At 43.7% G+C, this 25,416-nt stretch overlaps 1 protein-coding gene across 1 annotated transcript in view; it reads left to right on the top strand.

The window, feature by feature from the left end:
• Positions 1–25,416, top strand: part of RSPH3 (radial spoke head 3) — a 47,268-nt gene that overhangs the window by 10,402 nt on the left and 11,450 nt on the right. Inside the window, exons 4-8 of the mRNA XM_060241600.1 lie at positions 826–971; positions 1,728–1,931; positions 4,826–4,988; positions 9,621–9,707; positions 14,705–14,851. Coding sequence (XP_060097583.1) covers positions 826–971; positions 1,728–1,931; positions 4,826–4,988; positions 9,621–9,707; positions 14,705–14,829 — 725 coding nt within the window. The 3' untranslated portion in view covers positions 14,830–14,851. The remainder of the gene's footprint in view (positions 1–825; positions 972–1,727; positions 1,932–4,825; positions 4,989–9,620; positions 9,708–14,704; positions 14,852–25,416) is intronic.

Below are 25,416 nucleotides of genomic sequence, written 5' to 3'. Positions count from 1 at the left end.
CAACATTAGGAAGAACTTCCTGACTGTTAGAGCAGTTCCTCAGTGGAACAGGCTTCCTCAGGAGGTGGTGGGCTCTCTTTCCTTGGAAGTTTTTAAACAGAGGCTAGATGGCCATCCGAGAGCAATGAAGATACTGTAAATTTAGGGGAGGTATTTGTGAGTTTCCTGCATTGTGCAGGGGGTTGGACTAGATGACCCTGGAGGTCCCTTCCAACTCTATGATTCTATGATTCTAAGACAGCTGATCTACTACCCCAGATTCCCAAAGAGAAACCTCAACACCATATATTCCATCTTCACCCAATGTACAGCTCTATTTATTTTCTTCTTTTCATCTCTGTGTTTCAAATCCAAAACTCTGCTTTCTTTCCCCCAAAACATATGCCTCCTCTGTTCAAATGGAGGGGTGACACCTTCTGCATTATCTGATGAAGCCTTAAACGCGAGGGTGTCCACAATGGTTGTGACAAAAGACCACTGATCTCTATCCCTGTGTAAAAGATAAATTGCACACATGTACAGTCAGAGCCACATGGGGGAAAGGGGTTTAACCCTTCAAATCCCACTCAATTTCACTAATCAGAGCTGAGTTCCCTATGCTGTTATTAACATCTTAAAAGAACCCAAGTTTTGATTAGCAAAACCAAGATGGCTGAGGGGTTAGATTGCCTTTCCCTTTACCACACAGCCCATATATGACTTGGACATGGATGCTCCCACAACTTACTTTTTAAAAATTGATGGACAACAGTGTTCTTTGTCGCAGTTGGAGTGACTGAGGATAACAGCCCCCTAAAATTAGTCATCATTATGTCATTGTTTTAGAACTGTACCTGGAAGAGATTGCTGACCGCATTATTGAGGTTGATATGGAGTGCCAAACGGATGATTTTCTGAACAGACCAGAGACTCCACTCTACATTCCAACTAAGACTGGGTGTGATGCATCCACCCAGATAGAAGAAGGAGAGGTACTGAGATTGTGGTGTCACACTGCATCATCCCAGGATAACCAGTTGTGCTTCACCATTTATTTTTGGGGGTTCCATTGATAAGTAAACACTGAAGATTTTGTAAATTATTTGAATTCAGTACATAATACAATTGCATACATAGGGCTCCTGGAAAGGAGTACTTGGCATAATGGAAGACAGCAGATGGTGACAGAGTTGTTTAAAGCAACAGGAGAAGTCTGGGCTCCTGGCATGGTCAAGTAAGTGGAGTGCTTCAGAGATATCATCTCAAAGAGTGTCATAGTAGCCATAGAAAAATTGGAAAGTCACAGTAAAGTAATACTTTTGATTCAACCCAGTCAAATATCATAAAACATTAACAGTAAACAATTATTATATAACTGCTGTTTTTTAAGGTTCTAGTCCCATTGCAGGTGTGAAGGTCTTCTTCATACTCTGAAGCATTGTTTGTTCCCCCTTTTCTTAATTTTTTAATATCCAACCTGTTCTAAGGAACTTAAAAGCTTGCACATGGCTTTGTGATTTTTGATTGGATCTAATTAAAAGGAATTACATAACTGTAGTTTTTGAAGTATGCTATCTCAGTATTCTGTGCAGTAGCCCTGTAAGATGGGCCAATGTTATCACTCCATTGTTACTGAACAGAGAATCACCTGTTATCTCATCAACTATTTCATAAATAAACTTTTCTGCTGCATTTCATAAAACATGGTATTGAGGAAAAGAGACAAAATGAATGTATGTTTTTTCCAGCTCTTTGACTTTAACCTTGAAGTCAAACCAATACTTCAAGTTTTGGTTGGTAAAACTATAGAGCAAGCTTTGCTGGAAGTCATAGAAGAAGAAGAGATAGCCAATCTGCGGGCATATCAGGCTGCATATCATGAATTGCTTAATGCAGAAAAAGCTGAAGTGCAACGCCTTGAAGAACAAGAGAGACGACATAGAGAAGAAAAGGTATAACAAATGCAAACATTCATTCTGAAAATACTCCTTTATTTATGAATATGTGCGATAGCTATGATTTCCAGATAATGATATAAACGCATTCATTATAGAACATGCACTCCTTTTCAGTAGCAAACATAGCAGTTGAGTGACTATTAGGAAGGCAGCAAAACAGAGCCACTCACAGAAGGGAGGGGATTTCTGTACTCCAGAGACTTCTGAGGTGTGCAGAGAAACATTCATTTGCAAGTCTGAAAGAAACCCAGGATGTCTCCTTGAGTACAGAGCATGTCCATACCCTCCTAGAGCCAACTAAAGGTCAGAGGTGAAGAAAACTGAAGAAACTGACCTGTTTCAGGATCTCACTGACAGTGTTCTGGGAATAGGGGGTAAGCATGCAGCCACACACACACATTCTAATACTACTACCTCCTCCAGGATAGTATAAACTTTTAAGCTGTTGGAAAGTTAATTGGGGTTGCAGGAAAAATGTTTTCTCCAATCCTACTTTCTTACCCCTACCTAGGACAGTTTAAACCAAGGGCGTCGAATGTGCAGCCTGAGGCTGAATCAGGCCCCTGGAGCACTCCTATCAGGCCCCCGAGCAACTGGCTGTCGTCTGCTTTCTTCTCCCTCTCTTTTGCATAACAGCTTGCTTTGCAAGGCTTGCTCAATTGCACAGGAGTTAGAAAGCAAAACCTCTATTTTTTCCCATTGACTGAGGCTTCTCCCTTGGGAGGAAGGGGGGGAGGGAGAGCTTGCTTTGCCAGGCTCTCTCAATTGCACCCCAGAGCTACTGAGCCAAGCCTCTCTTCCTTCTATTGGCTGAGGCTCCTCCCCCTCCCAGTCCCCTGTGGAAGGAAGGAAAAAGCCAGAGCTTTCTTTGCCCAGTTTCCTGGATCCCAATGGAGAAACACAAAGAAGGCACCTTTAAGACCAACAAGTGCTACTGTTTTAAACATGTTTTATTTAAAAAAAAAAATTAAATGCTGTATTTGCCTTTGTCCTTTGTAAAGTTTATACCTCTGCTACCTGGCATTACATTTTATGACACACATGGCCCGGCCTGACAAGGTCTCATTTATGTCAGATCTGGCCCTCATAACAAATGAGTTTGACACCCCTGAAACTTTAAAGGTGCCAATTAGGTCACATTCCCCAACCCCAGTGCACAGGAAGGTAGAGGCAAAATATTCCACCTCTTATACTGAAGTGCTCAAGTTAAGTACTAGGTACTACATGGGCTTCATTATTGCCCCCCCCCAACACACACACACATTTTCAAATAAAGCAAACATCCCCAATCTGTCCCCAGGGCAGACAGGGACTGTGTTTGGCTTGGGTGGGGCATATCCTGGACATCTGCTTCTATTTCCCATCCCATGTCTGCAACCTTAATGGCCTCCCATTAATTGCCTCCCATTAATCTACAGTCGTCTCCTCCTCCTCCTCCTCATACAAGTGAATAACTTCCCTCCATCTCTCTGCATTGCCATCATTTAGGATGGTTGGCATTGCCTATTTATAATGGCAGGGGAGTATAGCCTCTGTCTTTCTGTCCCACAGTTTGTCATATCTTATAGCAGGTGCAAGCAGAGTATTTTCCCCTTCTGACTTGCTCAAGGCCAAACTAGAGGATAGGTTTTGCCATGAGTCAGGCTGGGGTACCCCTGACCCAACACACATTCCCTACAGTCACATGGCAGCTGCAAGGAATTTACTAACCCAGGTGCTGTAAGGTCCAATGTGGATTGGGATGATGATGCCAGTGGAGGAGGTACTGCTGCAGACATGCCCTTTCATGAACCTTTTTTCCAAACTGAATGAGCCCCAGGGGTGATATTTGCCCCATTGCAGGGCTGCATGTTCAGTATCCACTGCAATGGGCAGCCCCATTTATAAACAAAACATAGCTCAAGTTAAATCTCATTATTACATTTCTGCCTGCTAATCCCTATAGGTAGTTGCCTTCTGCTTGCCAATTTATCCCTGCAAGTGCTCCCCCCACCCCTACATTAGAATTATAAGAGAAGTTTGGCACTGGATTTCCTAGGCTAGATATGTAAATTCCCATATTCAAATCAAGCTGTTTTCCTTGAGATGAAGTCAAATGCTAGTTTTGTGAATCATGTCAGCACACAGCGGCTCTTGTCACAAATAAGATATGGTAATGGTATCAATCCATTTGGCAGCCATTTACAAATGTTTTAGTTAAGTTGTAAAATCCACACACTGTTTCCATAACATTTGAAGCCAGCTAAATTGTGAAAATATAGACCTGTGCTGTAATAGAGCAAAGGGGGTAAAGCAATGTGTGAGGGAAGCAGCAGCATAGCCCATGGAAAACTGCATTATGTCCAATCCCTTGGAAACAATTGTTACCACAGGTAACCAGGCAACCACTTAATCACAAAGCTTGCCTTTCCCCACCAAAAGATAGGCATCATCAGTAGGAACAGTGTCATGATAGAAAGGCATGATGAAACATCGTGAATTATGGTCCAGGATCAGAAAACAAAAGATAGCTCCTTTATAGATTTGTCAAGTAAAAGAAAAGAAAGACTTAAGAGAATTTGGTTTGAAGAAGTGTGTATGACTGACTATGCCTTATTATTTTAAGCTATTTTCATTTCCAGCACCAGTTTTCCTTTTCAAACTATTTAGTCATAAGATTTCTTTACAGCAGTTGGCCACACTAACAGTGTAATCTACATTAATAACTAAATGATCATATTTAATAATGATATGATTATTACTGTTGTTTTCCTATGATTTAATAGACAACGTAGCATTTAAAGAAGGCTTAACCTATTCTGAGAGTCCCAACATGCTGCGTGGACTATAGGGAAATGTCTATGTTACTCATATTTACAGGTACTCTTTTTTTAAAAAAAAAAAAACAGGAACGTCGTATGCAGCAGCAGACAGAAGTGCTGCTACAACAAAATAAAGTCAAGGAGAAAATTGCAGCACAGGCATTTGCTTTGCAGTGCTTGACAGATCTCATTCCTTCAGTCTTCAGTGGCCTTCGGGATCATGGGTACTTCTATGATACAGTAGAAAGAGGTATGTAGTATTATTTATTAGTTTTTAAAACAATTTAATTGGTTCATACAAATAATCTAATTCAGTATCATCTGGTATCTGAGTGAAGTCACCATGTAGTAGGAAAGCCACTGAGGTGACCTGCAAGTGTAAGGAAAGTCCCCTACTTCTCATACATATGGACATCGTGATCACCAGTATGGTTGCCAGGGTGCCTGGAGTTTTGACTCTCACACATCTGCTCTAAGAAGTGGACTTTGCTTACAGTTTCTAAGGCTTATGTGGATACTATAAGCCTCAGCTTTGCAGCAGCATTCTACAAATGAGCTGCCAGCTACTCCTTGTGTGCCCAGTCTTGGCCACTGCAGTGGCAGAAGCCACACCACCATGAACTGTACAGGCAAGCAGTTTCTAGCCTGTTTTCCATGAACCAAGGGCTAACACCACCAGAGTCCATCTTCCTGCCAGGCTGGACTTCATTCCCTCATAGTGGAAGGCTCACGTACACACCCTGTGTCACCCTTGGCTCGCAAGCAACCCATCTGCCCCATGAATGGATTAACAGCTCAACTAATGTTCCTGATTGTCTGGCAAAGCCCTAGACAAAGGCCCCTGCCCAGAAGATGATGAGAAAAGAGGAAGAACATCTCCTGTCATAACCAGGTCTTTTGTCTACACCGGGGATACCTAGGTCAATATTTGATTCCCTATTGTCACCTTCCCAGATAAGCCCACTTAATCCCAAGTACCTAGCCATTTCCATACTGACACCCTTGGAGCCGCCTCAGGCCTTGTTGCAACCTGGAAGTTTCCAGGTTGCCCAGGACGAAGGTGAAGTTCATTGGTCAAAGCAAACACCCAATTGGATGTCACCAAAGGACTCACCATTGGCTCTGCTAATGTCCAGCCTTCATGGTCATCACAGAGCCTCCCATCTCTCCTCCCCGTCACCTCCCATCCCCTAAGGGGTCTAAGGGAGCCTAGTTAACCTCTGACCCAACTCCACTCATGTGTGCATCTAACAGTATCCCAGTTCCACTGTCTAGATCCATCCCCAACTCTGGCCACAGTTTTGGGTCCATTTCCCCTGTCCTCTTATGTCGCCATTGGAACCTTCCTCGAAGACTACAATGGTAAATATTACCCTGTGTGTCTACCCTTATATGTTCCCCTATCAATCTATCTGTGTTTCTTAGGCCTGTGTGAATGTGTGATTGTATTGTATTTTTATCTTGTGTGAAAGAACTATATTATTCTAAATAAATTACAATTGGTTTTATTAAATTAGACTCCTTTTATTGAGCATTACCCTCTGGATGGTTGAGCCTGGTATATATTGGTAAAAAGATTCCTAGTGAGCCAGGTGCCCACCTAACTAATTCCCCAACCTCGTTTTGAGGGCATTTTGGCTAACATAAGGTAGGCATTTGTGAGGACCCGGTCAGAGTCTATTTGGGAGGGCGACCACTTTAAATTTCTCCCAGTCACCTTCCCTCAGTCCCTCAGTCACACTCACAGAAATCCTGCCAGACTTCTCAAAATTAGGCACCAGACCATTTCAAAAACCACAAAAATATTTATTAGATAACAAAAGGCCAGGGAGTGGGCTAAAATAATATTGATTATAACTGTTCAATATTCAAAAGGCAAAGTTGGCAGATGGATGGCAGAATAAATTAATTACTGAGAGTAGAGATTTTATCAGGCTGAGGTAAAATATAACAAATAACACTGGCAGAAGATCTTTTCAAAAACAATAAACAGGCAGGCTTCAGAATTCAACTGATTTCTACTTCAGGCAGGCTGTGCCTTCTGGGTGCTTAGAATGTTCCTCACTCTGGTTCAAATAGCTCTGTTCTCTGGCTACTTAAAACCATAAAATTAACAAACTTCCAGTCACTCTTTCCACACACACATAGAGAACTCCTGACTGGTCAGCCAGTATATTCTCCCTCACAGACCCTCTCCCACTAGCTTCCAGGACTCGCACCTTGTGCATCTCAACCCCTAACTAGTTTCCTGGTCTGAGTCTTGGTAACCCTGCTGATCACCAGAATCCAGTTCCCCTTTAGTGTGTGTTGGTGTGATCTTGGTTTGTACACGGAGATTGCCTGATGTGCTGGCAAATCTCCTTCAGAGAATTTCCTCTACACAGAAAGTGCCTGGTGTTTGGCCCCCTTCTGCCTTCAAACTCTCTCCTTGAGACAGAGACTACCCACAGCTCTGTCTCCCACAAGAAGCTCAGCCTCACTGGTTGTTCTCAGCCCCTTGTCCAGTTGTTTTTACAACTGACTAGCCTAAGCCCACAGTCTTCCCTTCAGACTCCTTCTGAAGACTTCTCTTGAAGACTCTTTGGCTCTGACTCCCCTCCTGAGGTGTTCCACTGCTAAGCAAACCTCATATTGTTACTTTTTCATTGCTAGGGCAACATTCCAGCGAATAGCTGCAAGCCTGTTCCCCAGCTCTCAGGCTAAGTTCCTGAGTCCATCACAGTATTATATTAATCAATGCTCCTCAATTTTGGGGTCTGAATGGTACATCAGCATGGATGGATCCCATCCAAAGATGGTAACATTACTTTGCCTCTGGTTAAATTAGGATAGGATAGACAGAAGGCAAAAGAAGAAGGGGAAAGCAAAAGATGAGATGGCTGGACAGCGTTACGGATGTAACTAATATGAATTTGAGTGGACTTCAGAGGATGGTGGAATACAGGAAGGCCTGGCATGACTTAGTCCATGGGGTCGCAACTGTGCAACTAAACAAGTCAACTGTGCAACTAAACAACAACAAAAAGTTAGGGTTGCCAGGTCCAACTCAAGAAATATCTTTGGAAATGGAGCCAGGAGATTTTGGGGGTAGAGCCAGAAGCAAAGTTGTGAAAGTCCTGATTGAACTCCAAAGGGAATTCTGGCCATCATATTTAAAGTGACCACACTTCTTTTAAATGCATTCCCTTCATAGGAAGTCATGCAGGATGGGGGCACCTTCTTTTGAGTGAATTGTTCATCCAATCTTTTTGAAATGGACTGCCTTGTCCAAACTTTTTGAAACTTGGGGAGGTTTTTTTTAGGAGAGGCACCAGATGCTATGCTGAAAATCTGGCACCTCTTCTTCAAAAAACAGGGAGTCCTCAGAGCCCCAGATACCCATGGATCAATTCTTCATTATACCCTATGGGGACCAGTCTCCATGGGGTATAATGGAGTGCCCAGTGGACATTCACCCCCCCCCCAGTTTCTGATAACCCTGAAAAGGAGGAGGGCCTCCAAACCAGGGGATTCCCTGCCCCCAGCTGGGGATTGGCAACCCTAGGTTAAATAATTAAAACCTGTGGTCAACGTTCAAACCTAACACATTATGATACACACTCATCAGCTCTAGGGTTGCCAAGTCCCTCTGCCACTGAAGAATGACATCATCACACTGGGAACATCACGCCAGGGACACTCTAGAACTCGTGATAAAACTCTATGGCGCAGAGTGTTAAAGCTGCAGTACTGCAGTCCTAAGCTCTGCTCATGACCTGAGTTCGATTCCTGGCAGAAGCTGGGTTTTCAGGTAGCCGACTCGAGGTTGACTCAGCCTTCCATCCTTCCAAGGTCGGTAAAATGAGTACCCAGCTTCCTGGGGGGGAAGTGTAGATGATTGGGGAAGGCAATGGCAAACCACCCCGTAAAAAGTCTGCCATGAAAATGTTGTGAAAGCAACGTCACCCCAGAGTCAGAAACGACTGGTGCTTGCACAGGGGACCTTTCCTTTTTTACCATAGTATTTTACTGTGAGTCCCAGAGCATCACACTGGAAACACTCTAAGATTTGTGGTAAAACTTTATGGTACCGTAGAGTTTTGAGTGCAAGTCCTAGAGCATCCTAGGCATGATATCCCTGGCACAATGGTGTCACTTCCAAGTGATGTCATCATGCCAAGGACAGCGCACACTTACCCTCCAGGGCCACAGATCACCCAGCCCCGGTGGGAGCTTGGCAGCCCTAATCAGCTCCTAGCTTGTTTCCAGGCCCAATTCAAGTGCTGGTTGTAGTTTTTAAAGGCCTATGGACTGCCCTCTCTAAGATGAGTCAGTCTACTATCTACTAAGATAACTTGGATATGTCCTTGTTCACATCCTAGCCTCCAGAAGTTCAGTGGGCACCAGCTACATAGTACACAGCCTTCTTGGTGGCAGCGTTAATGTTTTGCAATTCCCTTCTCTGTGAGGCCCAGCAAGTACCATCTCTGTTCATCTTTTAGAAATTGAAGCCATGTTGTTGTTGTTGGGCTTTTAATGTGACATGAATGTAGATTTGACCTTTTAATCCTTCTAAGTTAAGTGGCTGTCAAAAAGTTTTATTTGGCTATTTTTTCAAGTTTCAATGGTTTTCTGGATTGCTATATTTATCATTTTGGGTTTATTTTAGTAAACTGCTGTGAGAGTCCTTGTAAACTACAAAAACCCCGAAAAATGTTTTGATTTATAATCTTATCAGATATGTAATCTTATCAGATATAAGATAATCTTATCATTATCTATTATTGTATATCATATTTATAATCTTAAAAATGCTAATCATATATGTCACTGCAAATGGGAACCCAAATTTCCCATATTTGATTATTAATTTTTAAAAATTGTTTTGATCTCTCATATATAGATATTGAAAAAGGATTCCTTCCATATTTGCTGAAAAAGGTGGAAAGAAGGATGGAGAAGAGAATGCTAGGAAGAATAATGACTGACAGTAAGTTAGAAAAAATAATGAAGACTCCATTTCTATATACTCTATAGTAACATCACATGGCTGTGATCAAATGTGGTGTCAGGAAATTACCAACAAAATTTATGCAGTAAAATACTTTTCTTTTGCCACAAATATTTTAAAACATAAAAGGTAAAGGTAGTCCCCCTGTGCAAACACCAGTTGTTTCCGATTCTGGGTTGACGTCACATCATGACGTTTTCATAGCAGACTTTTTGCAGGGTGGTTTGCCATTGCCTTCCCCAGTCATCTACACTTTCCCCCCAGCAAGCTGGGTACTCATTTTACCAACCTCAAAAGGATGGAAGCCAGCTTCCTGGAGCTTCCTTCCTGGAGCCAGCTACCTGAACCCATCTTCCACCGGGATCAAAATCAGGTCGGGAGCAGAGAGCTTGGACTGCAGTACTGCAGCTTTACCACTCTATGCCACAGGGCTCCTAATTTTAAACATAGTTACTCTTAAAATCAACTTGTAATTTACCCGCAATGTGATTATTGTAATTCAATTTTAGAGAATTGGCCAGCCAAAAGATTCACCTCCTTTAAGGATATATATCTTTGTTGTCAAAAAATATCAGAAGACTGTTCTAAAAGCATGGAAAGATTGACACTGATACGCAGGAAGCTTTCGTCACAGCTCAATAATTTGACAGAAATTGACAGCTCAATAATGGGACAGAAACAGTCCTGGTCGCCCTCATGGATGACCTCCGACGGCAACTGGATCGAGGCGGCTCGGCAGTATTGCTGTTGTTAGACCTATCGGCGGCGTTCGATATGGTTGACCATCGGCTGCTGACCCGCCGCCTCGCCGACGCAGGAATTCGGGGGCTAGCCTTACAGTGGCTCTCCTCCTTTCTTGAGGGTCGGGGACAAAGGGTGGCGATCGGGGGGGAACTGTCTCAGAGGTATCCACTCCATTGCGGAGTGCCTCAGGGGGCAGTCCTCTCCCCGATGCTGTTTAACATCTTTATGCGCCCCCTTGCCCAGATTGCACGGAGGTATGGGCTGGGTTGCCATCAATATGCAGATGACACCCAGCTCTATCTATTGATGGACGGCCGGGCTGGTGATGTCCCAGCAAATTTGGACTGGGCACTACAAGCCGTGGCTGACTGGCTCGGGCTGAGCGGGCTGAAGTTGAATCCGGCGAAGACTGAGGTCCTTTGCGTGGGCCGTGGCGGACCGGGAGGGGAGACTACTTTACCGGCCTTTGACGGTGTGCCACTGGTACCGGTGCGCAAAGTCAAGAGCCTGGGGGTGCTACTGGAGTCCTCCCTATCAATGGAGGCCCAAGTAGCTGCCACTGCTAGATCCGCCTTCTTTTATCTCAAGAGGGCGAGGCAGTTGGCCCCCTTCCTGGAACGCACCGACCTGGCAACTGTGATCCACGCAACGGTCACTTCGAGGTTAGACTACTGCAATGCCCTCTACATGGGGCTGCCCTTGTACCGAACACGGAGACTCCAGGTAGTCCAGAACGCGGCGGCCAGGCTGCTGGAGGGACTACCACGGTGGGAGCCTGCACGGCCTGGGCTGCGCAATCTGCACTGGCTGCCGGTTGTCTACCGTGTTCGCTATAAGGTGCTGGTTATTACCTTTAAAGCCCTATATGGCCGAGGACCTGCCTACCTAAAGGACCGCCTCTCCCCATATGTACCCCGGAGAGCACTGAGGTCTGGTTCTCAGAACTTATTAACAATCCCTGGGCCAAGAGAAGTTAGGCTGAAGGCCACTAGGGAGCAGGCCTTCTCGGTGATAGCCCCTCGCTGGTGGAACGACCTCCCAGAGATGGTGCGAGCCCTGCGGGACCTGAACCAATTCCGCAGGGCTTGCAAAACATTTCTTTTTCAGTTAGCATTTGAGTCACCATGTGGCAACTAAGACAGAACCTGATTAATGAATGAATAGACATTTAGCCATCTTAAATACATCATTTTAGCACCTATTTTTATATCTTATATGTTTATATGTTTTTATGTATTTTAAATAATTTATTGTAATTAATGTTTAAGTTGTTATGTTTTATGAATCACGGGACTCCCATGTCTATTATTGTTTAATGTGAATCATGAGACTCCCGTGTCTGTTAGCCGCCCTGAGCCCGCCTAGCGGGGAGGGCGGGATATAAAAATAAAATATTATTATTATTATTATTATTAAATTGCATAAGTCCAATGTATATACATAGGCAGGGGTCATTTTGTAGAAAAATAGGTGGTGGAGCTCATTAGCATATCTCATTAGCATATGCCCTCCCCCCCAACCAAAAGCAACCCAACACAAGAAAGGAGAGTCCTGGGTGAACGAGGCCTGCTTGGGCTAGAGATCCTGCCAGCCAAGCGGGCCTTGCTCTCCTGGGCTGCCCCCCCTCAATCAAAAGGCCAGCAAGCCACCCACAGCCCAAAATCACATAAGAAGTGAAGAAAGGGTGGCGTGGGCTTCTCCTGGGGTTAATGAGAACTGCTGGGAGTGTGGCAAAGCCCTTGGTGGCTGGCTGGCTGCCCACTCTCCTAATCTAGGGATTGTTGTGCAGCTGCACCTACCATTCAATGGACAAGGCTGGTGGGGAGGAAGAGGGGGGGCATCAGAAAAGTTCAGGAGCTGTGCTCCTGTGAGCTCCTGCTGAATCTGAGGCCTGTAGGAATCTGAGGAATCTGTAGGTGACATGGAAGATGTGCTTCCATTTTTGACAGTAAATTTTAAGTATGAAGAACCAATCAAAGTAAAGCACTTTTCAGCTACACTGGTTTAAGCATTCTTTCCCACTAACATCAATGGGATCAGAAAGAGATTAATAAGTTAGATCCTGCCTTTTTTATTTGCCAACAGGTACAGTGATAAGGGTAGAGACTGGCTCTTTAGAAATCTTTAATTTTCTTTAAAAACAGACCTGGTGCATTTAGTTCAGGGCCCTGTTCTGATGTGGGGATTAATCCTTTGCTTGTGTGCCATATCCCTGTAGAAACTATATATGTGAGTCTGATTGCCAGCCTTTTTTTTCCTTATAAGGGTATATTTATTTAGAGCCTGAACAGAGATTTCTATCAGGCAAACATTATGGAGAAGGGCCCCCTCCCCCACAATACTGCAGTATCGCAGCCCAAATGGGAGGACAGCTGTTTTTAAATGAAAAGTGTCTGGAAGTCCAGTTATAGATTTCCAATGCTTTGTCTGGTTGAAGCCTTAGAATTTCAAGAATGTAAAGATCACCACATAATGGCCACAAAGCATACTCTAGAGCTGGCACATGCCCAATGGGACTTCTGGTGCTTTTTTTCTCTCTCTTGAGTCAGCAACTTCTGATGCTGTGCTGCAATTTGAAAAAAAAAGGGGGGGGTTGTGCTCTATGTATCATAGGAGTGTGTGTATGGCTGTTCAAGAAACACAAATTCAAAGCCCTGCTGGGCATATAAAAGTCAATTATGGAAGTCTCTGTACAGTCATCAGTATTACTAGTGAGCCTTAAAAAAGGACATTAGTGGGCTAATTGAGTTGTTTGAAATTGCTCTCTCTGCTTCTATCTCTGCTGGCAATCTCAATTTCTGTAATCTGCCATGTTTGGTGCATTTGTTTTATGATCTACTAGGAATAAGGCCTGTTGTGGAGAAAAATACAACAGACCCTAGAAAGAGGCTCTGGGTGAGTGCCCCTCCACCCTTGCTGTCTACCCATCCACTCACCGAAGTGAAGGCATTCACTCCTCTCCACCTCAATCTCTGTAATCTGGACAGAAATTGTAATTGAGTGATTTCCAGCCCTCACCTGGAGACTGGCAACAGTGGTTCCTCAGGAGGAAATGGCATTGTACCTATCTGAGGTCCCAACCCTCCTCAAACCCCACCCTCTCCAGGCCCCACCCCTTAAATCTTCAGGAATTTCCTAACTGAAATTGTCAACCCTATCTCCCTCCCTTTATCTGCCCCTCTGACTTCAGACCTTCCCCCTGCATCCTCTACATAGGAAAAGGACAACAACACTGTAAGGTAGGTTAGGCTGGAAGTCTGTAAATGGTCCAAAATCACCCAGGCAGCTTCCACAGCAAGAACCTGCTCTGAAGCCCTAATTCCTATGCCTTCCTCAAACTTCCACCAAAGAATCTCCAGGAATTTCCCACCAACCTGGAACTGGCAGCTATAGACAGGACTGTCCCGATGAGTTCTGCCTCAGAGGCCTTTAGTAATACCTTTCAGACCAACAGTCTGTCTCTGACAACATCATTGGTCTTAAGCACAGGACTTCAATCTCTCTGTGTGTCTTGCTTTCCCTCCATATCTCTCTCTGTGTATCTGGTCTATTGCCTCCTTTTCAAAGGAGGATAGGGAGGTGTCCTCAACCAACCAAGGGAAGCCTTTCTCTGGATATTTCCCTCCTCCTCTCTCCCTCAGCCAATTGAGGGAAGGGTTTCTTTCTCTCCACTGTGAATCAGTGTGATAGGTGGCTCAGCTAGTGGGAGTAGGGAGAGCAAGTAACTGCCAGAACAAAGGTTGGTTGCCTTTTACTGACAGAATCAGCTTTGCTGGTTAGCAACAGCCACTTGGGTGGGAGAGAGGAGCAGACTCAACCAATGGCATGCAAGTACTCTTGATTGATAGTTTGACAGGCCAAAGGTTAATGCACCACAGTCTCACCCAGTCCCAACCAATCAGATTGGGTTTTGCCAAGGATCAAATGGCTTTTATGATATTATAGATGTACAGTTTTACATTTTTTTTAACAGATGTTGTTTCCAACCATGAACTTTTTTGGATGAAGTAGAGTCTGTATCAAAGGCACACTATAGATGAATCTAAGCAGTCTGGGTCTTCAGTGCCTGGGTGAAATTTTATTGGGAACTCTAACTATGCCACCGTGAGTTTCATGATGGATTAAAATGTAATAAAACAAATCAATAAATCTATGTTCCTGACTATAGCATAGGAGAAATTACATAAAGTTCTCACAGGATAAACTTTAACTCCAAGTAAATAACTTTCTAGGTTTAATTGATGAGGTCGTTGAAAAGAGGTTGCAAGACTTTGCTGAAAATCAAAATCCTGGTTTGAAAAAAAGGCATCTAAAGGAAGACATAAACCACTTGCATGCTTCTCAGATTCTCGTATGATCCTCATGACCAAAAGAACCAGGTAATGAGAAATGGCACCATCTAAAAATATTCACTCTTGGTGACCTACTAATACATTATAGTTATCATACAGAAAAGTGTTGTAGTTTAAAACAATTTATTATAATGTAATATATTGTAGTAGCATATTATCATTTGTTATTAAAAATTAATACACATATATAACATTTTCTCCACCCCACCCCCCTTTTGGTGACCCTCGGCAGTGCCAACCCCCTTAACAAACAACTCCCTATTACTATTTTATTTAATTTGTTATAAGGTAATAAACTCTATATATTAAAGAATCTTTCTTCATAAAAAAAGCAAAAAACCCCACCAAAGGCTATAATTGTAGTCCATCTTCGTGATAGTCCTTCTTATTCATTCACAAAGAAATGAAAAAGTTATAATCCAATAATCCCATTTTTTTAAACGGTAATCCATATATAGTTTCTTTAAAAATTAACCATTGTCAAAGATCACCAGATGTCCTTTAATGTTCCATTGTTTTTCAATATACTTTTGAAACATTCCCCACTCATTTTTAAACTTCTCTAGATTTTGTTCTTTTAAGATTCTTGTAAATTTGTCCATTTCACTCCAATGCATAACTTTCAAAATCCATTCCCATATTTCTGGTATTTTGTCTTGTTTCCACATTTGTGCATATAATGTCCATGCAGCTGAAAGCATGTACCAGATTATCGTTCTGTCTTGCTTTAAAATGTTTCCATTTGTAATCCCAACAAAAAGATGTCTGGTGCCTTTTTAATAGTATATCCCAAAATTTTCGAAATCCCTTGCTGAATCATTTGCCAAAATTGTTTCGCCTTTTCGCAAGGCCACCACATATGGTAGAAAGATCCTTCATGGCGTTTACATTTCCAACATCTATCCGATACCTGATTGTTCATTTTTGCCAATTTCTTAGGTGTCATGTACCACCTATACAACATTTTGAATCAATTCTCTTTAATATTGTAACATGTAGATATTTTCATAGAGTTCTTCCATAAGTATTCCCATGACTCCATCTGTATTTCCTTATTTATATTTATCGCCCATTTTATCATTTGTGATTTAACTACTTCATCTTCCATAGACCATTTCAATAATAATTTATATGTCATTTTCACCAAACAGCATTCTCTCCAGTTCTCTTTGTTCTTGTCTTATTCCATAATTCTTGATGTCCTGTTCAAGCAAACTCTTTATTTGTTGCAATTGAAACCAATTATATTTATGTTGTATTTCTTCAGCCGATTTTAATTCCACCTTTCCTCTTTGAATTTTTAAAAGTTGTTTATATGATAACCACTTCTCTTCTTTGATATCTGAATACAGTTTTATTACTTCTGTTGGTACAATCCAAAGTGGTTTCCTCTCATCACCATATCTTTTATATTTTGACCAGGTATTTAACAGATTACTTGATAAAGTGATGTGAGAAGAAACCGTCCATCTTATTTTCTCCATAGTACATGTAAGCATGCCATCCAAAAACATTTCCATGTCCTTCTAATGCTAGTAACTTTCTGTTTAATAATGTCATCCATTCCTTAATCCACACCAGGCATACTGCATCATGATACAGCTTTAATTAGGCAGCTGAAATCCGCCCCTTTCTTTTGTATCTTTCAGAATTTTCATTTTAATTCTTTAATTCCGAAAGTTTCCTTTGCTATTTATTAAATTGTTTGTTGTCTTTCACTATTGGAATTGTTTGAAACAGGAACATAATTCTCGGTAAGACGTTCATCTTAATTGCAGAAATTCTGCCCAACATAGACAGATTCAATTTGTTCCATTTTATCATATCTCCATCAATCTTACGCCAGAGTTCCTCATAATTGTTTTTGTACACATCAATATTTTTCGTTGTTATTTCCACACCTAAATATTTTACTTTGGAGGTAACTTCACACTGTTAACCTCTGTAGTTCTTCCTGTTTACTCTTTAACATATTTTTGCACAAAATTTTCTATTTTTCTTTGTTTATGTAAAAACCTGCCAACTCTCCATATTCTTGTATCTTACGAAGCAACAATGGTGTTACATGAGTGGGATTTTCATTTATAAACATCACATCAGCTGCAAATGCTCTGTACTTATAAGAAAAGCCTTTCACTTTCAGTCCCTCTATCTCTTTATCTTCTTGAATTTGAATTAACAAAACCTCTAAAGTCATTATAAATATCAGTGGAGATAGAGGGCAACCTTGTCTTGTTCCTTTATTTATTATCATTTTTTCCGTTAAATCTGCATTAATACAGAGCCTTGCTGATTGTTCTACTGGTCGGGTAAGTCAAAGGCTGAGAGCCGCCTTTCTGGCGTTGGCTTCATGGTCAGGAACTCCATTGCCTCCAAACTCGAAAACCTTCCAACAGGTCACTCAGATCGCATCATGTCCATGCGCCTCCCACTTCAAAACAAGCAGCATGCAACACTCTTCAGTGTGTATGCCCCAACCCTTCAAGCAGATCCTGCAGAAAAGAACAAGTTCTATGCTGATCTACGCAACCTCGTACGGAAGACCCCTACAGAGGACAAGGTGATCATCCTTGGCGACTTCAATGCCAGAGTAGGTAAAGACTCGGAAGCCTGGAAAGGAGTACTTGGCAAACACGGCATTGGCAACTGCAATGACAACGGGTGCCTCCTGCTAGAATTCTGCATGGAGCACCAGCTCACCATCACCAACACTATCTTCCAGCAGAAGAACAGTCTGAAGACAACCTGGATGCACCCACGGTCCAAGCATTGGCACCTTATCGACTACATTCTGGTGCGCCAGAGAGACCTTCGAGATGTCTTACACACCCGAGTAATGCCCAGCGCAGAATGTCATACGGATCATCGTCTTGTACGCTGCAATCTCCGTCTTCACTTTAAACCCACACCCAGGAGAGGAGGTATCCCTCGGAGGAAGTTTCAGGTTGGCAGTCTCCAGTCAGCCGAAGTTAAAGCTGCCTTCCAGGCAAAACTCCAGTCAAGAATTGAGGACCTCAGTTGCCCCACAGACCCTTCTCTAGAAGCACTCTGGGAACACCTAAAAACTACCGTCCTGCAGATCTCTGAAGAAGTCCTCGGGTTCTCCACAAGGAAGAACAAGGACTGGTTTGATGAGAACAATCAAGAGATCCAAGAATTACTGGCAAAAAAGAGATCTGCCTACCAAGCACATCTTGCTCAGCCCTCCTGTCCTGGGAAAAAAGCAACCTTTCGCGCTGCATGTAGCAACCTCCAGCGCAAGCTTCGAGACATTCAGAACGAGTGGTGGACCAAGCTTGCAGAGAGAACCCAGCTGTGTGCAGACACTGGTGATTTAAGAGGGTTCTACAAAGCCCTGAAGGCAGTATATGGTCCATCATATCAGGCTCAGAGTCCCTTGCATAGTGCAGACGGCCAAGTGCTCCTCACAGACAAGGCATCCATACTGAACCGGTGGTCGGAGTATTTTCAGGTTCTCTTCAGTGCCAACCGCGTAGTTCAAGATTCAGCAATCCACCTCACCCCACTTCAACCGGTGAAAACAGAGTTGGATGAGATCCCCACCCTAGAAGAGACTGTTAAAGCCATCAAGCAACTGAAAAGTGGCAAGGCAGCAGGAGTTGATGGAATTCCACCAGAGATCTGGAAGCATGGGGGCACAGTACTACATAGCTCACTTCACAAAGTACTTGTCACCTGCTGGAAACAAGGCAAATTACCACAGGACTTTCGCGATGCAATCATCATCACCCTATACAAGAACAAAGGGGAAAAGTCAGACTGCTCCAACTACCGGGGGATAACCCTGCTCTCCATCGCAGGCAAAATCCTTGCCAGAATACTCCTGAACAGACTGGTGCCCACCATTGCAGAAGAACTCCTCCCAGAGAGCCAGTGCGGCTTCAGAGCTAACAGGAGCACCACCGACATGGTATTTGTTCTCAGGCAGCTCCAAGAGAAATGCAGGGAACAGAAGAAGGCTCTGTATGTGACTTTTGTCGACCTTACCAAAGCTTTCGATACCGTTAGCAGGAAAGGCCTGTGGCAAATCTTGGAACGTTTAGGATGTCCCCCAAGGTTCCTCAGCATGATCATCCAGCTACACGAAGACCAGCGAGGCCAAGTCAGACACTGCAACGACCTCTCGGAGCCCTTCCCAATAGGCACAGGTGTAAAGCAAGGCTGCGTTCTCGCGCCAACTCTCTTTACGATCTTCTTTGGCATGATGCTTCAAAGAGCCACAGTAGATCTAGATGAGGACGATGGTGTCTACATCCGCTATCGCACCGATGGCAGCCTGTTCAACCTGAGGCGACTAAAGGCACACTCCAAGACAATGGAAAAACTCATCCGAGAGCTACTGTTTGCTGACGATGCTGCACTCGTCTCCCACTCGGTATCAGCTCTGCAGCATATGACGTCCTGCTTTGCAGAGGCTGCCAAGCTATTCGGCCTAGAAGTTAGTCTGAAGAAGACAGAAGTTCTCCACCAGCCTGCACCCCAGGAAGATTATCACCCTCCCTGCATCACTGTGGGTGAATCAGTTCTGAAGACAGTCCAGCAGTTCAGCTACCTGGGGTGCATCATCTCCTCAGATGCCAAGATCGACAAGGAGATTGACAACAGGCTGGCAAAGGCAAACCGTGCATTTGGCCGACTGCACAAAAGAGTGTGGAGCAACAAGCATCTGAAAAAAGGCACAAAGATCAATGTTTACAAAGCGGTTGTGATGACAACCCTCATCTATGGCTCCGAATCGTGGGTTTTATACCATCATCACCTGCGACTCCTTGAGCGCTTTCATCAGCGCTGCCTTCGCACCATCCTCAACATCCACTGGAGTGACTTTGTGACCAACACTGAAGTCCTCAAGCGGGCAGAGGTTACCAGCATCGAGGCACTGCTGTTGAAGACGCAGCTGCGCTGGGCAGGGCATATTTCTAGGATGGAAAACCACCGCCTTCCCAAGATTGCCCTGTATGGCGAACTCTCCACCGGCCATCGAAATAGAGGGGCACCAAAGAAGAGGTACAAGGACTCCTTGAAGAAATCCCTTAGCACCTGTCACATCAACCATCACCAGTGGTCTGACCTAGCCTCAGATCGCAAAGCATGGAGGCACACCATCCACCAGGCTGTCTCTTCCTTTGAGAACACACGCATAGCTGGTCTTGAGGACAAAAGGAGATTGAGGAAGAATCGCACTGCTACAGGACCAACCCTAAATCAGACTTTTCCCTGCAGCCGCTGTGGCCGGACCTGCCTGTCCCACATTGGTCTTGTCAGCCACCAGCGAGCCTGCAGCAAACGTGGACTATTGCACCCTTCTTAAATCTTCATTCGCGAAGTCAAGCCGAGAGAGAGAAAGTCTTCTCCCAATCTCAGTTTCTCCATCACTGCAAACATAAATCCCAATGCACATTATCAAATGCTTTCTCTGCATCTGCAAAAAATAATGCTACTTCTTTTTTAGGATGTTTCTCATAGTATTAGATGATGTCTATAACTGTTTCTCTAATTTGTCTCTTGGGAAGAAATACTGCTTGTTCTTCTTTAATAAAACTGTTCAAATGCTGTTTAAGGCGTTCTGCTAAAATTTTGCTGTAAAGCCTCCTCTATTTCTCCTCTCTCAATTGGTTCATTCAACACATTCTCCATATTTTCTGTTAAGGAGTTTACCTTAATTTTCTGTAGATACGCATCAATTCTTTTTCTATCTACACTTTGGCTTCTGAACAGCTTGGCATAGTATTTGTAAAATTCCCTTTTAATTCCTTCATGATCAACAATGTTTTTTCCTCCTGACACAATTTTGTTAATTACTTTATTCTCCCTTCTTTTTTTCATTTGCCAAGCAAGGTATTTTCCAGGTTTGTTCACGCCTTCAAAGATTTCTGTTGGAGTCTTTTTAAATTCCATTCCACTTTATTCAGCAAATGGCGCAGTTGGCTTTGTAATATTGTAATCTCTCTTATGATTTTCTTTTTCCCAGGTCGCTTTTTAAGCTCCTTTCCTTTTTTCCCAATTTCTTTCTGAATATCCATCATTTGCTTATTTTTGGCTCTTTTATCTTTATTACCCAATGTAATTAAAATGCCCTTCATTACTGCTTTATAAGCATCCCACACGAGTTGAAATTGAGTATCCTCATTTTCATTTATTTGGAAGATGCATTTAGTTTCCTTTTCCAGAGACACCACTTGTCGTGCTCTGGGTACCTCCCCCGGTCTCCCGGCGCCGCCGGCGCCCCTCCCGGGCACTCTGGGGCGTTCCCCGGAGGTCTCAGAAACAGGGGTGGGAGCCAGGTTACTTCACCGCAGGCCCCCGTTCCCCTTCTGGCTGTGCTGCGGCTCCTGTCGCTCTCTCTCGGGAGGCAGCCTCCATAAGCACTGGCCAGCTTCCTCCCCGACCTCCTCCTTCCCTCCCTTTATCCCCCCGTCTCAGTCCTCCCCCCTCCTGGGTTCTGCCCCTCTCTGGCTCCTCCCCCCCTTCAAAGCCCCAGACGCCCGGGAGAGGCGGGCCGGGGCTGGGCTGCCTGGGCGTGCCTCGGGCGTCTCAGACTTCTGCAGCGTGCTGGGGTGTGGCGTCTCTCGCGACCACGGGTCAGGCGGCTCTCCTCCTCTTTGCCCAGCGCTGGGCTCAGCTTCTCCCTCCTGCTCCCCGACGTCTCGCTCTGGCCAGGCTCCTCAGACCCGGAGATGGGTGCGGTGGCTGAGAGGCGCCATTCGGGCGGCTGTTGGCACTCTGTCAGCCCAGGTGAGGGGTGGGGTCGCCGCGGGGGCTTGGGAAGGCGTGGGAGGCTCTCGGGGCAGCGGCTGGGGCCGGGAGTGGCTGGCAGGCGCCGGGGGGTCTCCCTTGCGTAGTCCTCGCCTGGGCTGGGCGGGACACCACTATTTCCTGTTTCTGTAGCAAGTCCTCATTTATCCGCCACCTTAGAGTCTTTTCCCCTGATTTTGCAGTCCACAGTATTGGATTGTGGTCTGCTCTTGTTTTAGGAAGTATCTCTATTTTTTTTCGTTAAAAGTCCAAGATCTTTTGTGCTCCAAATCATATCAATTCTTGCCGAGAAGTAAGTATAATCACGTTCTTTGGGGTTTAATTCCCTTCAAATGTCTTCTAAACTCTCTTATTTTACCGATTCGAAGAATGATTTTGGTAATTTCCCTTCATTATTTTTTTTTCCAGTTCTGTCCAGAGTATTTTTAACTGTTTCGTTAAAGTCTCCCATTATCATAATTTGTTCATGCACCACCTGGTCTAATTGTTGCATTATATCTTTAAAAAAAGAGTCTTTTGCTCAGTTTTTTGTAGTTCGATGTCACTTCTACCGCAATATATCTGCCATCGTCATCTTTAAAAATTAATTTTGGGTCTAATTCTTGTTTGATATAAAAAACTACACCCCTTTTTTCATACAGAAAAGTGTTAACAGGGTTTAGGCTGCAGTCCTAAGCATGCACAAGGTTTCTACAGCAGTGTAACTGTCTGGAAGCATCCATACCATGTTCAGTCCAATCTATATTTCCCTCTCCAGGATGATGCTCTGAAAGAAACAATGCAAGAGAGTTGCATCAAACATCGGCTATAGGTGGCACTGCACTGATTGATTCAAACTTGCTATCACACTTCAAGATTTCCTTTTTGCCCCTCTTCTATAACTCAGCTATGCAATGAGGATTTCTTAATCTCTTATACTATATGCCTCCAGGATTTCTACCATCCATATTTCTAGAGGCTGCTCTTATAAAGAGCTTGAGAGTCGCCATAGGGAGCATGTGTCCTTATGGTCAAGCTGTTCCAAATAGATACTCAGGCATAAATATAAACCATATAAACAGAAAAATAAAAAGGTGCCTCAACCTTTTTTGTTGTTCTGTTTTTAGGGTTGGTTATCTTCTGAACTGTATGTTTTCAAGCATCATTACCAGTTAAACAAAGATAGGCCATTGATTTAACTTTCCTGTTTGGCATTCTGTTTGTTTGTGGTATTGGGGAGGGACGGTGGCTCAGTGGTAGAGCATCTGCTTGGTAAGCAGAAGGTCCCAGGTTCAATCCCTGGCATCTCCAAAAAAGGGTCCAGGCAAATAGGTGTGAAAATCCTCAGCTTGAGCCCCTGGAGAGCCACTGCCAGTCTGAGAAGACAATACTGACTTTGATGGACCAAGGGTCTGATTCAGTATCAGGCAGCTTCATATGTTCATATGTTCCCTCAAGCAATACACTATCAGAATGTAATTTAATAATCTATGTGTCAAATTCAAATACCACCTCAACCCCATACTTACTTGATATGAGGGAGGGGTGGAATGAAAATGTATTGTACTGTGATATTTGCCTTGAAAATTTAAATAAAATTTTGTCAGTGCAAAACATCAGAAAAAACAATATAATGGCCAGGATCTCATATTGTCTATTTGTGCTCCATTTAATTTTGTTGGAGAAAACTGGATAGTTCAATTGCTTTATCTGAGAACAAAGAACATTATGCAGGCTAAATTAAGCACATTTAACTTGCAGTTATTATAAATTAAGAATGCATGTGTTTCACTTTCCTTAGGTTAGAAAATGCATAACATAAAGTGAATTTGTCATTTCTGAGATTTGGAATGTTTGTGTTTTAAAGCTTCAACACTTTTAAGTATCTTCACTATTTTACCAGTAGGTGTCAGTAATGCCATTAGAAGAACCAAAATTACTGTGCTCCAGATAAACGTCACACAGACTCCAGCTGTAGCTATTGCTGCAGAGTTGTGAGATTCCCATTGACATAAAGTGTGCCATCCTAAACAGAATGACATACTTCTAGTCCATTGAAAGGTGACACTCAGTACTATGAGCATCCTTTATTTGTAATCAGTTTCAGGATGCTTGTCACTCTAGAGACAATTCTGGGTGCACCAACATATTTGTTTTGTTTGCTTCAAAATCACTTTGGATGGCTGCTTAAAATCAAAATCGAGACCAGATTTCATGCTGGGATGTAACTGACATTACAGCTACCACCACAAATTCTACAACCAAGAGGGATGCCTATGATTTTTTTTTAAGGAAAGAGGAGAGCTGACATAGTTCTGTGCATAATCTCCTTATTTTATTCAAGAGGTGTCTTGGACTACTGTTCATCTTTCAACCTTATATAATTTAATATGCATGTTCTGAGGACATAAAACAATCAGGAAAAAGCATGGTGTGAAAGTTGCAACAACTAGAACAGCATCACTATAAAGTTTAAAGCCAATTCTATTATGCATTATGATATTTCAAATTAATAAAAATGATATATTTAAATATCAATGCACATAATGATTATTCTAAACACTAAACAAGAAATTCAATACACTTTCTATCCAATTACAAAATTTCAAAGGTATACAACAGACACCCAGAAATAAGTGATTAGCCAAATGTCACTGAAATATACACAGTCCAAAAACATTACCTTGATAAGTTGAAAACAGGTGCCCTGCATCCTTCCTGTTTCAAAATTAATCTTCTGTTCTCATGACAGGTTAGTGTATGATCAGTGACTGTGTCACTACAGACTACAATCAGCCATAACATTAAGAGGATACTTGCAAAATTTCAAAACCTATCGATCCAAAATTTCAGAATAGAGAATCACCACTCTACAGTATAAGAGAGGAACAAAGCCTTCAGCATTTACAGAGTTGGAAGCTAGATGGCCATCTGACAGCGATGAGGATCCTGTGAATTTAGGGGGAGGTATTTGTGAATTTCCTGCATTGTGCAAGGGGTTGGGCTAGATGACCCTGGAGGTCCCTTCCAGCTCTATGATCTATGGAGCACATGGCATAAGAACATAAGAGAAGTCATGTTGGATCAAGCCAATGGCCCATCCAGGCCAACACTCTGTATCAAACAGTGGCCAAAACTCAGGAGCCATCAGGAGGTCCACCCAGAGCCAGCTCGCCCACTAGGCAAACTAGGCATTTGCCTAGGGCACCAGGAGGAGAGTGCTGAATTGGGCTCCCCCCATGCCCAAGACAAATACCTGTTTGTCTCAAACCCCACTGCCGCCGCCACCCGCCCCCTCCCTTCCCTTCCACAGCACAGTGCAGCGCTGCGCTCCATCCCCCCCAGCATGATCAGAGGAGTGCTGCAATGAGGCTCCGGTCTACCCACTTCGACAGGGGCTGTGCTTCTTCTAAGTTCCTTGAAGAGCGTGCTGGAGGAGGTTTGCTCCCCCCTCACTTCCGGTTCCAGAAGTGAGGGAGGAGAAGCCTCCTCCAGCACACTCTTCAAAGAACTTAGAAGAAGCTCAGGCCCTGTCGAAGAGGGTAGGGCTGAGCCTCATCATGGCGCTCCTCCGATCGCACTGGGGGGGGGTGGCGACGGAGTGCAGTGCTGAGTTGCAGCACTGCAGAGGGAGAGAGGGTGGCGGTGGTGGGGCAGCAGGCAGGGAGCCTGCCTGGGGTGGCATGCACTCAAGGGCCAGTACTGGGTCCACCAGCAGAGCCAGAACTTCAGAAGCCATTCTAGTCTTGTCCCCCAAGCACTAAGAATACAGAGCATCACTGCCCTAGACACAGTGTTCAGTCTATACCTCATGGTTAACTGCTACTGATGAAGCC

Source organism: Heteronotia binoei, chromosome 1 (assembly GCF_032191835.1).
Source record: "Heteronotia binoei isolate CCM8104 ecotype False Entrance Well chromosome 1, APGP_CSIRO_Hbin_v1, whole genome shotgun sequence".
Lineage (NCBI taxonomy): Eukaryota > Metazoa > Chordata > Lepidosauria > Squamata > Gekkonidae > Heteronotia > Heteronotia binoei.
This window is presented reverse-complemented; position numbering and strand designations above follow the sequence as displayed.